The sequence below is a fragment of the Lissotriton helveticus genome, chromosome 10, assembly GCF_964261635.1.
Source record: "Lissotriton helveticus chromosome 10, aLisHel1.1, whole genome shotgun sequence".
NCBI lineage: Eukaryota > Metazoa > Chordata > Amphibia > Caudata > Salamandridae > Lissotriton > Lissotriton helveticus.
This window is the reverse complement of record NC_136071.1, coordinates 61,171,995-61,189,076: the sequence shown is the minus strand read 5'-3', so window position 1 is coordinate 61,189,076 and position 17,082 is coordinate 61,171,995. Positions and strand designations below refer to the sequence as shown.

General features: G+C 43.6%; 1 protein-coding gene across 1 annotated transcript in view; it reads right to left on the bottom strand.

The window, feature by feature from the left end:
- Positions 1 to 16,102, bottom strand: part of LOC144783896 (extracellular calcium-sensing receptor-like) — a 61,489-nt gene extending 45,387 nt beyond the window's left edge. Inside the window, exon 1 of the mRNA XM_078662638.1 lies at positions 15,951 to 16,102. Within this exon, the coding sequence (XP_078518764.1) occupies positions 15,951 to 16,102 (152 nt within the window). The remainder of the gene's footprint in view (positions 1 to 15,950) is intronic.
- Positions 16,103 to 17,082: the final 980 nt, after the last annotated feature.

Genomic DNA, 17,082 nt, shown 5'->3' with positions numbered 1-17,082 from the left:
TTCATGAACTACATATCAGTTTATAGAAACAAGAAGGTTTTTTTTCGTTTTCGGAAGACCAGATGGTTGGTTTCACACCGAATGGCAAAGGGAGGGAGTTCCATAATATATTATAATCCCCAATAGACTATTGTGTCTTGTTGGACCACAGGTAACTTGACAGGATTCCTACACAAATGTCCAAGAGCCATTGTTCAAGAGTGTTGCGGACCCTGAGGCGTCCCCCGTTGCTGGGTCTGCGCACTGCACAACACAATCTACTTTTATTTATATTTGGTCCCTTTTGGACCCTCCCACCTGTGCCAATGTATTAGGGGATGCTCCCTTTGAGCCTTAAGGTTCCTTCATTTTTTTGCTCAGGATTTGGAAACCGACACCTGTGTTTTGTAATGGCTGCTGCAAAATAAAAATCGGTTTTGTAGTCAGCCAGTCAGATTTTTCAGGGTTGCAAACCAGAGTATGGGCAAAAGGAATAAAGCTCCCCTTTTCAATCAAAACCTGGTTCATGGAAAATCTGTGGAGAAGCAGTCCAGATATCTGCTACATTTTACCTCTGTGAAGCCCACATGGGACATTGCTGTAACCCTAATTCTTTGAAAAGCTCAAAGGATTTAACACTGACCAAGAAAAGGCACTGTATTTTTAACGTGTGATTTTCATGCCAAGTTTCAAGTGATTCTGTTCAGCTGTTTATGCTGTAGAGGAAAGCAAAGACTCGTTCAGGAGTTAAAATAGGAAAACTCAGATTTTGATGCCCAACATGAAACTAGCATGCAGACTCTAAATTGAATACATTTCTTTGAATGTTCTATGCACATTCTCTATATTCTCAGAAGTGTATGTGTTAACACTTGCAAAAACCAACATGTATTTTTCTTTTGCATGGATCAGAACATGAAAGGCCGGCCTATTAGCTTTGTCACTGTTTATTTTTGATTTGAAGTCATAAAAGTATTTTTAGATTGGGTTTAATCATATTTCGAAATATTTTGTTACAAAGTATTGTTGGATGTGCCCCCTCAATATCGAATCAACAATATCGATGGGACAGAACATTGAGGGCCGAAAATCAAACATCAAATATCAACAGGTAAGTCTAGATTTTCTATGCCTAACTCCACATATATGTAACTACGAGGTACATATATCTTCAAGGTATGTAGACATGGAGTTAAGAGTAGTAAATCCATATTTCGGTATATGCACTTACCTTTGATATTTTGTCCTTGATGTTCTGTCCCTGGTACAATATTGTTGGTGTCAATATTCAGTAGTACAATGTCATTGTTTGTAGCTGAGGGTTTGCACGAAGTATCAATGATACACTAGATACCCACAAAGGATACTTGGAAGAAAGAAAATGGAAATTAGTCAACTTTTAAAATACACAACTGTTAAGAAAAAGAAAAATCAGCAACTACTTTACCTTGAAATAAGATTCATTAATGTTATTCTGCTCTATATCAATTTTTCAATGAATATATACTAAAATGGAATTATTAATGTGCTTTAGACAACTTTAGATGATTTTGAAATGGATGTCAATACTGAAGATGTGTGAAAATAGAAAACTAACATCACTAGCTGACTATTAAGAATTGAAATGCATTTTAGGATGTGCTATACTCATAACTTCCAAGGAATAACATCTGCTTGAATTCAGACTACATATGTTCACCAGGATGTGTGTGTGTGGCAGAATGCTCTAGAAGCAAGAATCCAAGTAAGAAAACATCACTGAAAACTCATTAACACTGTGGAAAAGTAAATTTTGCCATGTTGTATGTGCCTACGTGTTCCCCATCTTATGTTATATGTGCATGATCGATATGCATGTATTCCCCTCTGATCGATTAAAGACGCAATTACAGTTGTGTCCACCTCTAGTATGCTAGTTTCCAGTCCTCATTGAAAACAACGAATATTAGGCCTATGTAAACCTACGTTGCCACATTTCACAGTGTGCACGTTCATTCATTGAATTGTCCCCGTTTCTAGGCCTCAAAAGGGCCCGGACTCAGATTCAGCTCCTGTCTTCTGAACCCTCTCCGAGGAGCGATACAGCCCCCACCTGCATCCCTGACCCTTCACTTACTTCCTGCCTCGCAGTGCCCGGCCCGGCCTGGCGCTGCCTCCCAGTCTGCCAAGAATATGTTATGTTTCTAGTTATCAGTCCAGCCCTCCTTCTCTGCATTCCTGAGCTACTGAATCGCACCAATAGTTTCCGTCATGGTCTAGCCTTTATGTCTCCATGTAAGAGAAATACTGTATTAATATTCATAGAATATTCCTCGCACACGCAATACATGTAGAATTATGCATGCACCAGTCTTAGCGTCTATTAGCCTTTGCCCTGATAAGTTTTGGATTCTATCAACATGTACTCTAAACACCAGATACTAGATATGCCTCGGGTACATGTCGCTCTGACACTCCAGACTTTAGTCTCCTCTTCTAGCACAGAAGTCATAGCCCCCAGTTCTCCCTGGTAACACGTCATTGCCCGTTTGCGTGCACCACTAGGTTAGAGGTCCCAGCTGCTCAGGTAGCCCCCTCCATGTTTCCGCCCCGTTTATGACATTTCTGTTACGTTTACATCACATGTCTATGTATACGCCCTGTACACGCCTTCTTGTTACATCATTTTGCCCTTATCTTTCGCGACTGCTACGAGTCACGCCTACTGCTACGCCTACTGTATTGAATGTAATGCAATTGTTTTGATATATATATATTGTGCACTGATATTAAAAGTTATCCCTTATGCTCCCAGATCCTGTCCCCGGCAGCTGCCTTCATTCCCTTCCCATGCAGGCTGTCCTGTTCCTGTCCTTTATGTCTGATTAAAGCCTGTGACTCAAGATACCTCGAATCCTGACTCTTATTTATTGAGCTATCTGTTTATATGAGTATCCTGAAAAATAGAACCGGTAATTAATTATTTATTTACCACATAATGGCGCCCGAATAGGGACTTGCCCTTTCCCCACGCGCCGGAGAAGCCACGCAGGCCCCCTGATCCTCTGCAGCCGTGACGGAACCATACCGTGCACGTGCAGATATTTCTGCTTCAAGTATCCCTCAGGCCCACGGAGGAGACGGAGGTTGCGGTCCAGCGTCCAGACGAGGCGGTGGAGGAACGCGGCGAGTCCCGACCAGAGCCCAAGCCGAGAGTCCAAGGTACGAGGTATCCAGAGGCCCACCTGTAACTGAAGTCCGAAGTTCGTAGTCCGTCGTTGTAGCAGTCCAGTCCAGTCCGAGGCCTTCCGTTCTTGCTGCCCGGTGAGTACCGTTGCTGGGGTAGTATCTAGACAGGGTCAATTAATTTGTCTCTGGTCCGTGGGTTTGGGTACGCAGATCCAACACGAAGTGTTCACCTAGGTGGACGCGGGTCCTGACGTGTCTCTTTATGGGACCGGTAAGTTTCGTGCTGTTTTAGCAGTACATCTAGTCATTCTAGTAAGTTCTGTTCTCGAGAAATTCATGTGTTCTGTTCTCAGTATTCCAGGTAGTATTTTGTCCGAACTGTTATTTTAAATGTTATTTCATGTGTTTTCAATGTCGTGGTATGAGTGATTTGTTTTTTCCAGTTATTATTGTGTTTATCGTGTATTGTATTGTGCCCAGACTCCAGCCTAAATCATGCCTCTGTTCTCGAAATTAAGTCAGTTAAAAACCAGAAAAGGTCTGCTCGAGGAAGCAGTTCCTGTCCCGCCTAGGGACAGTCCAGGTCATTTTATGTATCATAAGCATGGCTTAAGTGCCATATTATATCTAGACTTATGGGTGGAGTACACCAAGGAATTAGAAGAGAAATATAGATGGCCCGTATCAGGTACGTGGGATGCCGAGTGCATCATGCGAGTAGAAGAAGTATTATGGAAAAAGAAATCCAGACAGTCCCAGAAAGATGCCATCGAGTTATGGCGCAAAGAATCTCATAGAAGAACGGAAAAAGAAATCAGAAAAACAGAATTAAGTAGGGAATCCTCAGAAAGAGCCCAAGAAAGGGAATTAATCGAAGTAGGTGAACGAGTTAAAGCCGAACAGTCAGACAGACAGAGAAATGCCCTTATTAAGGGTATGTATCCTCTTCTTGCCGAGGGCTTGACGATAGCAACTCCGGAAGCCCAATGTAATTTTCCGCCGCCATTAGTTCCGATTAAGCTACGTCACAAACCGACCGCAGCTGATATTTTTCTCTCGTCCTAATTGGACGACACAGTCCCAGAATATGCAAATCCTGTTCCGCCAGCTCCAGCAAATAATGTAATTCCTGTTCCTCCAGCCACCGGGGCACCCGTTACAGTACCTGTTACGGTACCCCCGGTCCAGCCTACAGTACTTGTACCTGCTACATCAGTCACTCTGCCAGCACGTACAATACCCGTCGACGCTTCTAGTCTAGGGGCCACGGGGGGAAGTCCTCCTGGAACCCCGCCTCAACACAGACGTCTGACACTTCTCGAGTTACATGAACGAGCGTTACAGCGTTCGCCCAAACTCCAGTCCGTTGCAGATATCAAGCGAGCCCTTACTGAATGCCGTTATGATCCAGTCCCAGGCGATAATGATATGGTCCTGTATTCATTACATGTAAGGCGGGTGACCGAATATTTGGACACCCTACCGAATATGAAAGGTTATCTAGACAGAATATATCGTTTCATCCGTACAGGAGTCGATCCAGAAAGTATTGGCGACGCCATGGTTCAAAGAAAAGTCGAGATTCAACTCATGCTTTTAAAGTTTCTAATTAATTGTTTAATAAGAGAACAAGATTATCCAGATAAAGATCCGGAAGAAATGAAAGTCCTGACCAGGTGGAGTGACCATATAGCCGAGGGAAGACACAAGACACAGAACTGTATAGAGAGTATGTACAAGAAAATCCGTAGGGAAATAATAAAGTTACACGAGAAACGAAAAGCAATACAAGTATCCGAGAAGGAAAATGACTCTTCTACTGAAGAGGTAGACAGCGAGAATCCCTCCAGAATAGCGTATGTAGGTAGAACTAGACTTCCCGACCGACATTCACGCCTAGAACACAAGAAAGTTTTCCCTCCTCCAGTACCAGAACAGGGTTCTCTTGAGCAAGTATTTCAAGCTACCGATCTCATTCTGAAATCACGAATCGGTTATAGTGAACTTAGTACCATGCATGAACAAGAACTAGCCCGATCAGCAGTCCGGTGGACTACTGATTCTACCACTTTTCCTGACGAAATAGTGGCACAAATGTTTCTGAAACTGCCCCCAGCCGAACAGCGACTGGTGGGTATGTATATGATCCAGCACCTCATTACACTGTATGAGGGACAGCATTCTGATCCAGGTCCGTTACATGATGTTCTGAACGAGTTACTCCAGTATGGATGGAAAGGTCTTGGTACCGATTTAATTAGTATCATTCTAGAACAGCGCCACAAATATGGAACGTTTCTGAATCCGCATTTTGTTCATGTCTCACCTCCAGAAAGTAAATCATTTTACATAGATAGACAGCATCCGTTGCGAGAAGTACACCCAGTTAGGACAACGGGTGGTGATCTAGAACGAGTATTTGTTTACACCCCTATCACAAAGATGGAACTCTTAGAGATGAAAAAGTTAATTCCCTGTCACGACAAAGATCCAGCAGGGTTCCATCGAGAATTAAAGGACATGCTCCGTATGGGAGAATACAAGTATCCTGATATCATTAAAATGTTAAAGGTCCTGTTGCCCCCAGGGGTATATGAAAAACTGAAGGAAAAAGAATGGGAGGTGGGAGAGAAAAAGATAGATTGGACAGCTCTAGAAGCTGAAGATACTTCACGAGTGCCAGGTACCGGTCTAGGGGGTAAAGTTAAAGAATTGCCCGAGTTATTGATACAGGTTTTGCCAAGGTTACTAGCCACGAAAAAGGAAGATTGGGATGCAATCTCAGCTTGTAAACAGAAACAGGATGAAGACACTAGTGATTTTTATTCTAGATTTGAAAAATGTTTTATTATTAACAGTGGTCTGAAGACGGGTAGCGAATCGTACCCTCATCTTTTTGTTACCAAACTAGTCGAGAATTCAAGTCCACAAGTTAAAAATCGAGTATTGAAAGTCGAAAGTAGTTGGCAAGCTAATACTCCGTCACAAATGCTACAGATGCTCCAGTATCACCAGAATAGAATCAGGGAAGAGCAAGAACACGAAAGGAGACGTATGAAAGACACGAAAATGAAAGTATTAGTTGCACAATCTGTTCCACAAGACAGTCAGAAGAGGGGTCCGAATCAAGCCAGTCATCCTGCAGCTCCCGTTAAAGGGACTTGCAATTATTGTAAACAGCCAGGTCATTTTATAAACGAGTGTGCAGTTCTGAAACACAACATTGCTACTGGTAAGACAAAAGAGAGACCACGTCCGCCTAGACAAGAACAAGTTTCACAGACTTCTCAGCCACCACAGAATGCACAACAGACAGTTCCAGCACTGCAGCCTATCGCTGCAACACAGCATGTTACACAGCAGATGTACCAGTATGCTCAGTCAGAGTATCCAGAGTATCAACAGTATTCATGAAACAGCCTAGAGAGGGAGGTAGGCTTGCCTCTCATCGAGATACCTGTAGATCAAGAGGGTCCCTATGTACACAGTCAAGTATTAGGGAAAGACAGAAAGTTTTTGATTGATACAGGGGCAAGTAGGACTACTATCAGTCATGACGAGGTTCCAGGGGCTCCGCTCTCAGGCTCTAAAAATGTTTCCCTTGGATTTTCAGGAAAGCCGATTGTTAATGAAATTTCAAAACCAATTACTCTAGAAGTAGGTCCATTGTCCCGAACTACTGATTTGTTACTCACGAGGTCATGTCCAGAAAATTTGTTAGGCATCAAAACATTAAAAGAATTAGGTGCAGTAATTTGCTGCTCCCCAGAAGGGGTCCGTTTGTTTCTCAGAGACTTTAAAGGTCATTATGTATTACGTGATTTTGATCCAAGATTAATGAATATACCACAGTATTTATGGGCGCAAGGTCCAACTGATGTAGGATGTATGCACATCACACCCCATCGTGTGACTCTCAAACAAGGTATAGTATTGCCACGAATCAGACAGTACAGATTGCCACCTGAGGCTGTAGCAGCCTTATCCAAAATTATTGACGAGCTTATTGCTCAAGGAGTGGTTGTAGAAACTGACTCCAATGTATGTAATTCTCCTATCATTCCAGTCTTGAAACGTACTGATCCAAATGTACCTCCAGTATATCGATTAGTGATTGACCTTCGAAAGCTTAATAAATGTATCATACCTCAGTATCCAGTAGTCCCAGATATTTCATCCCTATTAACAGCCATTGATTCTGAAGCTACGTTTTTCACAGTTATCGATCTCAAGAACGCTTTTTTCAGTGTCCCCATTCATCCAGACAGCCAGTACCTTTTTGGTTTTTGTTTAAATGGAAGGAGCTATAAATTCACACGAGCTCCTCAAGGTTTCACAGAAAGCCCTAGCATTTACAGTCAAGCACTTAAGAGACAACTAGACAATATTCACATGCCAACTGACACTGCCCTGCTCCAGTATGTCGATGATCTACTGATCACAGCCCGTTCTGAACGTGACTGCGAGCGAGCGTCACTTACGGTTCTGTATTTTCTGGCCGAGCAGGGGCACAAGGTGTCCCCTTTCAAATTACAATTCTGTGTCCAGCAAGTGATCTACTTAGGCCACTTACTGTCCAAGTGGGGTAGGCAGTTGACACCAGACCGTATCCAGTTAATAGCGAGTCTTCCACAGCCCAAGACACAGAAGGAGGTACGAGCTTTTATCGGCCTCACTTCTTACTGCAGACAATGGATTCCTCAGTATGCATTTCTAGCCAAGCCACTGATACAGTTAACGACACAGGAGGCAGCCGTATCGACTGTCCTCCCTTGGACCCAGGAACATACACTTGTTTTCAATGAGTTAAAGAAAGCCTTATGTCAAGCACCAGTTCTAGCAACACCGAACTACAGTAAGCCTTTTACACTTTTTGTCACAGAACGTGATGGTACTGCATTATCTGTTCTCACACAAGATCAAGCAGGACAATACAAGCCCTGTGCTTATTTCTCGAGCACATTAGATTCAGTAGCCCAGGCTCTGCCTGCGTGCCTCAAGTCAGTTGCAATACAGAAAAGGGGGTGGTGATGAACAGAGTGTCTGAATTAAGCAGACCACTCTTACCCAGTCCAAAGATCAGGGCTTGATCCATCACCGTTATTTATCTCACTGCCCCATCCCAGCTCAGAACCTGGCTATATGCAAATTAGTCTGTCCCTGGCCCAGTGCATCATGGGAACAGGGCAGACCAAACTACAAAGCCAATTCTTCACCAGAAAGGAGACAAGCTACCGGGGACCGGTTTCTGGCATTTCAGCCTCTTCGGCCCGGCTTGCTTGAATCCTGATGGAGCAGTGAGAAAGGGACTCATGTCTGAGTATACCCTGCCACACCTATAGTGGCCAAAAACGATACAGAAAAGGGGGTGGTGATGAACAGAGTGTCTGAATTAAGCAGACCACTCTTACCCAGTCCAAAGATCAGGGCTTGATCCATCACCGTTATTTATCTCACTGCCCCATCCCAGCTCAGAACCTGGCTATATGCAAATTAGTCTGTCCCTGGCCCAGTGCATCATGGGAACAGGGCAGACCAAACTACAAAGCCAATTCTTCACCAGAAAGGAGACAAGCTACCGGGGACCGGTTTCTGGCATTTCAGCCTCTTCGGCCCGGCTTGCTTGAATCCTGATGGAGCAGTGAGAAAGGGACTCATGTCTGAGTATACCCTGCCACACCTATAGTGGCCAAAAACGATACAGAAAAGGGGGTGGTGATGAACAGAGTGTCTGAATTAAGCAGACCACTCTTACCCAGTCCAAAGATCAGGGCTTGATCCATCACCGTTATTTATCTCACTGCCCCATCCCAGCTCAGAACCTGGCTATATGCAAATTAGTCTGTCCCTGGCCCAGTGCATCATGGGAACAGGGCAGACCAAACTACAAAGCCAATTCTTCACCAGAAAGGAGACAAGCTACCGGGGACCGGTTTCTGGCATTTCAGCCTCTTCGGCCCGGCTTGCTTGAATCCTGATGGAGCAGTGAGAAAGGGACTCATGTCTGAGTATACCCTGCCACACCTATAGTGGCCAAAAACGATACAGAAAAGGGGGTGGTGATGAACAGAGTGTCTGAATTAAGCAGACCACTCTTACCCAGTCCAAAGATCAGGGCTTGATCCATCACCGTTATTTATCTCACTGCCCCATCCCAGCTCAGAACCTGGCTATATGCAAATTAGTCTGTCCCTGGCCCAGTGCATCATGGGAACAGGGCAGACCAAACTACAAAGCCAATTCTTCACCAGAAAGGAGACAAGCTACCGGGGACCGGTTTCTGGCATTTCAGCCTCTTCGGCCCGGCTTGCTTGAATCCTGATGGAGCAGTGAGAAAGGGACTCATGTCTGAGTATACCCTGCCACACCTATAGTGGCCAAAAACGATACAGAAAAGGGGGTGGTGATGAACAGAGTGTCTGAATTAAGCAGACCACTCTTACCCAGTCCAAAGATCAGGGCTTGATCCATCACCGTTATTTATCTCACTGCCCCATCCCAGCTCAGAACCTGGCTATATGCAAATTAGTCTGTCCCTGGCCCAGTGCATCATGGGAACAGGGCAGACCAAACTACAAAGCCAATTCTTCACCAGAAAGGAGACAAGCTACCGGGGACAGGAACAGACTAATTTGCATATAGCCAAGTTCTGAGCTGGGATGGTGCAGTGAGCTAAAAAACGGTGATGGATCAAGCCCTGATCTTTGGACTGGGTAAGAGTGGTCTGCTTAATTCAGGCACTCTGTTCATCACCACCCCCTTTTCTGAATCATTTTGTCCACCATAAGCGTGGAAGGGTATACTCAGATGTGAGTCCCTTGCTCATTGCACCATCAGGATTCAAGAAAGCCGGGCCGAAGACGCCTGAAATGGCAGAAACCGGTCCCCGGAAGCTTGTTTCCTTCCCAGTACAAGAATTGGCTTGGTAGTTTGGTTTGCCCTGTTCCCATCATGCACTGGGACAGGAATAGACTAATTTGCATATAGCCAAGTTCTGAGCTGGGATGGTGCAGTGAGCTAAAAAACGGTGATGGATCAAGCCCTGATCTTTGGACTGGGTAAGAGTGGTCTGCTTAATTCAGGCACTCTGTTCATCACCACCCCCTTTTCTGAATCAAGTCAGTTGCAGCCACAGCTCTAGCTATCAGACAAAGTGATTCCATAGTGTTAGGACACTCCCTGACAGTACAAGTTCCACACTCCGTGGAAGTTCTTTTAAACCGAACACAGACTCAGCACTTGACAATTGCACGTTTAACAGGTTATGAACTGACACTGTTCCAGCCACACATAGAAATCAGACGCTGCAACATTTTAAATCCTGCTACACTGTTACCGTCAGTTACTTCAAATCCTGCCACACATGACTGTGTGGAAGTTGTTAACACTATGACTAAGCCAAGACAAGACCTGACAGATATTGCATTACCTAATCCCGACCTGACACTTTATGTGGATGGTTCATGTATGAGAACAAGTACAGGAGAACTAGTAGCCGCGTATGCAGTGACTACTGACACCGAAGTTATAGAAACACATCGTATTGACACCCTGTCTGCTCAAGCAGCAGAGCTAGTTGCTCTGACCCAAGCCTGCATACGTGCCAAGAACCTGAAAGTAAACATATATACAGATTCACGTTATGCATTCGGAGTCGTACACGACTTTGGAGTGCTCTGGCAGGAGAGAGGTTTCATGACTTCTCATGGAACCAAGATTCAGCATGGTCTCCTCATTCAAGCTCTGTTAGATGCAATACATTTACCGACAGCTATCGCCATCATGAAGTGCAAGGCACATACGAAAGTTACTGACATCATTTCCCAAGGTAACGATCTAGCAGATCGAACAGCTAAGCTTACAGCTCAGACCCCAGACGTTCCAGTTAACACCACACAGACACTCACTCCAGATCCGACTACTTGTATGACAGTCAAGGACCCTACACAAGATGTCATAGACATACAGTTACATGCTACTCCCGAAGAAATCAAGAAATGGTCCGAACAAGGAGGGGTCCAGACAGATCAAGGATGGTTAACGAAGGGAAAAGCCACATGGTTTCTCCCCGACTCTATGGTTCAAGTCATTATTAATACCGCACATAGTCCAGCACATCTAGGAGAAAAAGCTATGTTAGACAGTATTCAGAACCTTTGGTTCAACAAGCACTTACGAGCTGCAGCCAAGCAGAAAGTCCGTACCTGTATGATATGTTGTCAGTTCAATCCAGGTAAAAGTGTCCCGGTGGAACAAGGTGGATTCCAACCTCCTGACCACCCTTTTGAAGTCCTCCAGATGGATTATATTCAGATGGAGCGATGTCGAGGTTTCAAGTATGTCCTCGTAGTTGTATGCGCTTTGTCCAGGTGGACAGAAGCATATCCAGTTCCAGATTACACAGCCGCGACCACTGCCAGGCAGTTGGTTCGTGAATTCTTTCCCCGCTATGGACTCCCTAGGGTCGTGTATTCTGATAACGGCCAGCCATTCTCATCCGAGCTTATGAAACATGTTTCCCTTCTGTTAGGGTACCAGTGGAAGTTCCATTGTGTGCGCCATCCTGAAGCAGCCGGTCTCGTAGAGAGACATAATCAAACTCTGAAAATCCGCATTGCAAAAGTATCTAGAGAAAAAGGTGTAGACTGGCTAGTTGCCCTGCCAGTTGCTTTATTTTACATGAGGATGGTTGCACATTCCAGATCAGGTCTGTCCCCGTATGAGGTCGTATTCGGCCGCCCCCCAAACATGTGGGGTACACCTAGACCCCGCAGTATTACAGATGTTTCCAGTAATATGCTGACAGATTACCTAGCTTCCTTGATGTCTGCCCTTCACTCTTGTCGTTCACAGGTTGCCGCCGCATTTCCAGACAACACCGAGGTGAAACCGCATGAAGTCATTCCAGGCGATCTGGTATTCGTCCGGAATTTTGATCGTTCAAGTCCATTGGAGCCCCGTTGGAAGGAGCCCCGTCTCGTCTTACTTACAACAAGGACTGCGGTGAAACTCGAGGGCAGGAAAGGATGGGTCCACCTGTCCCACATAAAGAAGTTCCATGGACTACCAGTAAAGACTTTTGCTAAGGACTGCCTAAAAACAGACTCTGAACTTAAAGTTCCCCTGTTAGAGAAAACTCCGCAACAGGAGTATAAATTGAAACTCAGGTCTAGTAAAATAAGTCAGCCAGTTTAATTGTCTAAGTCCCTCTCGGGTGAAACGGTTAGACAGGTTTCTGACATGTATGAGATAGACCCCCATAGTGAGAGAGTTAGTCAAAACTCTATAAGATGTATCGTTGTTCTAAGTTTTTTGCTATTTTTGAGTCTAATGGTTACCTGCACAAGTTATGCTTTACATTTAGGTTTTCCAGTTTCACATGTAAATAAGTTTTCTAATGCTACAGTAGAGCACACATTTAGTGATCTGCCTCCTCACGAGCTATCCTATCGTCTTGCTATGCGAAATAACACATTTATCAGAATGTTACACTATTCACACCAGACCAGCAATGCCACTAATTGTTGGGTGTGTGGTCGATTCCCCCCTTTCCAGACACCGAAGGGAGTTCTGCCACTCTTTCCTTATCCGTTTTCACATAATGGTTCGTGTGGAGCATGGTCCACGTTAACGTCATCCTCAACTGATATGTCCCTTCTGCATAGAACATGTTTCCCAGACAAGCAAGGTCTCTCCCATAGAACAGGGTTAGATCTAGAAAATTAAGTATATGATTTAGGTAATTATTCCTCGAATTTCATGGTTTTGAATGTTCAGTCCGATACTACTCCAGATTTGCCTGCTATTTCAGTACTACCAGTCAAAGGCGAATTATGTGTCAGAAAGAATGGTTCCGCACATGTAGGACATAGTGATTGTACTACTACTGTCGAGTATAGTGACAGTGGGAAATCTATTTTCAAAGCCTCACGTCATTCTTATTTTGTTTGTGGTCAGACCGCATATGTTCGTCTGCCCCTCGATTGGGATGGAACATGTTACATTGCCTTCCTACTGCCACCAGTTTTTCTAGCCCCATCTGATTATCACAGAAACACACATCTAGTTCACGTCAGACATAGAAGGGAGATCGAGTCCCCAATTGTCGATCAAACTGAAACTACTCTAGAACAATATCAAGACTTCAATAAAGGTTTTTTCTTCTTTATAGGACCTATCCAGAATAGTAAGTTAATCCGTAGGTTAACCAGAACCCTTGAAGCAGTAGTGAATGAGACTACTTCTGCTCTAGGTAACTTAACTGAAGAGCAATCTGCTATGAGATTTGTCGTGCTCCAAAATCGTCTCGTTCTTGACGTCATACTGGCCGATAGAGGAGGAGCATGTAGAGTCATCGGATCTAGTTGCTGCATTTTCATTCCTAATAACGCACCGTCTGTATATTCAGCTATAACCAGACTTCATAAAATTGCCCATCAGTTACACCAGAATCCAGGCACCTGGACATGGTCCGGTTGGCTCTGGAGTATCATATCTGCCTGGGGATGGAAAGTATTGTCATTCCTAGGTATTGCAGTAATGATCATATTCAGTTGCTGCCTCTGTATACAATGTGGCCCTGCGATTTGCAGCATGTGTGCTACCTCTTGTATTCCTAGTCCTAAACCCCGTTCCAAGACAATTCGAGACGAGCAAATGATGCTATATGAAATGATAGATGGTATCATGAATATTGATGTTTCCTGATGGAAACGTAGGGCACAAGGAGGGAATGTGGAAAAGTAAATTTTGCCATGTTGTATGTGCCTACGTGTTCCCCATCTTATGTTATATGTGCATGATCGATATGCATGTATTCCCCTCTGATCGATTAAAGACGCAATTACAGTTGTGTCCACCTCTAGTATGCTAGTTTCCAGTCCTCATTGAAAACAACGAATATTAGGCCTATGTAAACCTACGTTGCCACATTTCACAGTGTGCACGTTCATTCATTGAATTGTCCCCGTTTCTAGGCCTCAAAAGGGCCCGGACTCAGATTCAGCTCCTGTCTTCTGAACCCTCTCCGAGGAGCGATACAGCCCCCACCTGCATCCCTGACCCTTCACTTACTTCCTGCCTCGCAGTGCCCGGCCCGGCCTGGCTCTGCCTCCCAGTCTGCCAAGAATATGTTATGTTTCTAGTTATCAGTCCAGCCCTCCTTCTCTGCATTCCTGAGCTACTCAATCGCACCAATAGTTTCCGTCATGGTCTAGCCTTTATGTCTCCATGTAAGAGAAATACTGTATTAATATTCATAGAATATTCCTCGCACACGCAATACATGTAGAATTATGCATGCACCAGTCTTAGCGTCTATTAGCCTTTGCCCTGATAACTTTTGGATTCTATCAACATGTACTCTAAACACCAGATACTAGATATGCCTCGGGTACATGTCGCTCTGACACTCCAGACTTTAGTCTCCTCTTCTAGCACAGAAGTCATAGCCCCCAGTTCTCCCTGGTAACACGTCATTGCCCGTTTGCGTGCACCACTAGGTTAGAGGTCCCAGCTGCTCAGGTAGCCCCCTCCATGTTTCCGCCCCGTTTATGACATTTCTGTTACGTTTACATCACATGTCTATGTCTACGCCCTGTACACGCCTTCTTGTTACATCATTTTGCCCTTATCTTTCGCGACTGCTACGAGTCACGCCTACTGCTACGCCTACTGTATTGAATGTAATGCAATTGTTTTGATATATATATATTGTGCACTGATATTAAAAGTTATCCCTTATGCTCCCAGATCCTGTCCCCGGCAGCTGCCTTCATTCCCTTCCCATGCAGGCTGTCCTGTTCCTGTCCTTTATGTCTGATTAAAGCCTGTGACTCAAGATAGCTCAATAAATAAGAGTCAGGATTCGAGGTATCTGTTTATATGAGTATCCTGAAAAATAGAACCGGTGATTTGAAGTCATAAAAAGATTGGGTTTAATCATATTTCGAAATATTTTGTTACAAAGTATTGTTGGATGTGCCCCCTCAATATCGAATCAACAATATCGATGGGACAGAACATTGAGGGCCGAAAATCAAACATCAAATATCAACAGGTAAGTCTAGATTTTCTATGCCTAACTCCACATATATGTAACTACGAGGTACATATATCTTCAAGGTATGTAGACATGGAGTTAAGAGTAGTAAATCCATATTTCGGTATATGCACTTACCTTTGATATTTTGTCCTTGATGTTCTGTCCCTGGTACAATATTGTTGGTGTCAATATTCAGTAGTACAATGTCATTGTTTGTAGCTGAGGGTTTGCACGAAGTATCAATGATACACTAGATACCCACAAAGGATACTTGGAAGAAAGAAAATGGAAATTAGTCAACTTTTAAAATACACAACTGTTAAGAAAAAGAAAAATCAGCAACTACTTTACCTTGAAATAAGATTCATTAATGTTATTCTGCTCTATATCAATTTTTCAATGAATATATACTAAAACGGAATTATTAATGTGCTTTAGACAACTTTAGATGATTTTGAAATGGATGTCAATACTGAAGATGTGTGAAAATAGAAAACTAACATCACTAGCTGACTATTAAGAATTGAAATGCATTTTAGGATGTGCTATACTCATAACTTCCAAGAAATAACATCTGCTTGAATTCAGACTACATATGTTCACCAGGATGCGTGTGTGTGGCAGAATGCTCTAGAAGCAAGAATCCAAGTAAGAAAACATCACTGAAAACTCATTAACACTCACAAAACTTTAAAACATTGTAGCATCATTCTCCACAGCTACACAGATTGGAAACTGTGTACAGGAGATATTTGATTACCTTTTACAGTGCCTAGGAGCAGGGGGTTCTGTGAACAACGTTTTAGGAAAAGGATAAATAGTCTCCTGATGTACTGCAGCTAAAATCCCAAAAACCACATCCCCCTCCTTAGAATACATTTTCATGGAAGATGTGGCGAGTCTACAGTGCATTGGTGAGTATCCAGTTGCAACCACTTTACATAGGTGCATTAGTAACATCATGATTAATAGGATGGTTGCAATATGTGGATGTCGTCGAGAATAAGACACAGTACTCCACAACCCTGTGACAAGTCTGGGACTAGAATGGAAAACAATGGTTAGTTTGTGAGTCAAATGGTGATCAATATATAATTACATATTAATTTTAAAGATAAGCTATTAAGTGCTCCATATATCCTAGAAGAAATGTTAAAAGATTCTGGTAGAGAAACTCACTTAATTCTCAGACATATTCATCATTTAGAAAATCAACCTGAGAAAACGAGTTTGAACAAGTGCACACAAAGTTTGGAAACGTCAGATAATGCAAGGTTTGGTAAACATTGTTTTTACACATTTCAAGCAAATATGACACTAAAGAAGATTAAGGGAGACCTGCATGGCCTACATTGGTCAACTCTGGTACCTGATGCAGAAAATATGACTTGGAGATTTGAGCATGACTTGTGTTTCTTCCTCTGCAATTGCAATTGATTATAATCGGAGTGTGATTCGTTAGAGTTTGGAAGATATTAAGGGGCCATTCACAAAGGTAACACAGTTGAAAACACATATTCACTGGAAAGGTAGAGTGGATTATTTCTAATATAAAGAAATGCCACCAGTTAGATTGCAATACAAAGTAAGTCTAATTACTGAAAAAACATTTAACGGTTGCTGCTATATTTCAAAGGAATGTTGGAATGTAGATATGGTAAAAAAGGGATTGCGGGTTTACAGATGGCCCGCTGAGCTATCACTTTGCATATGCTGTTCTATGGAAAATAAAAGGAAAAAAGGCTGCAGTTTCACAGACAGGCTAACTTAATGGTGATTGCTTGCAGTGGCAGCTGCCACAAACAAAGGGTAGTGGGACGGGTGGAGGGACGGCTGGAGGAACGGCTGGAGGGGGAGCATGGGGGGGAGTGTGGGGGGAGCACTGGGTGTCA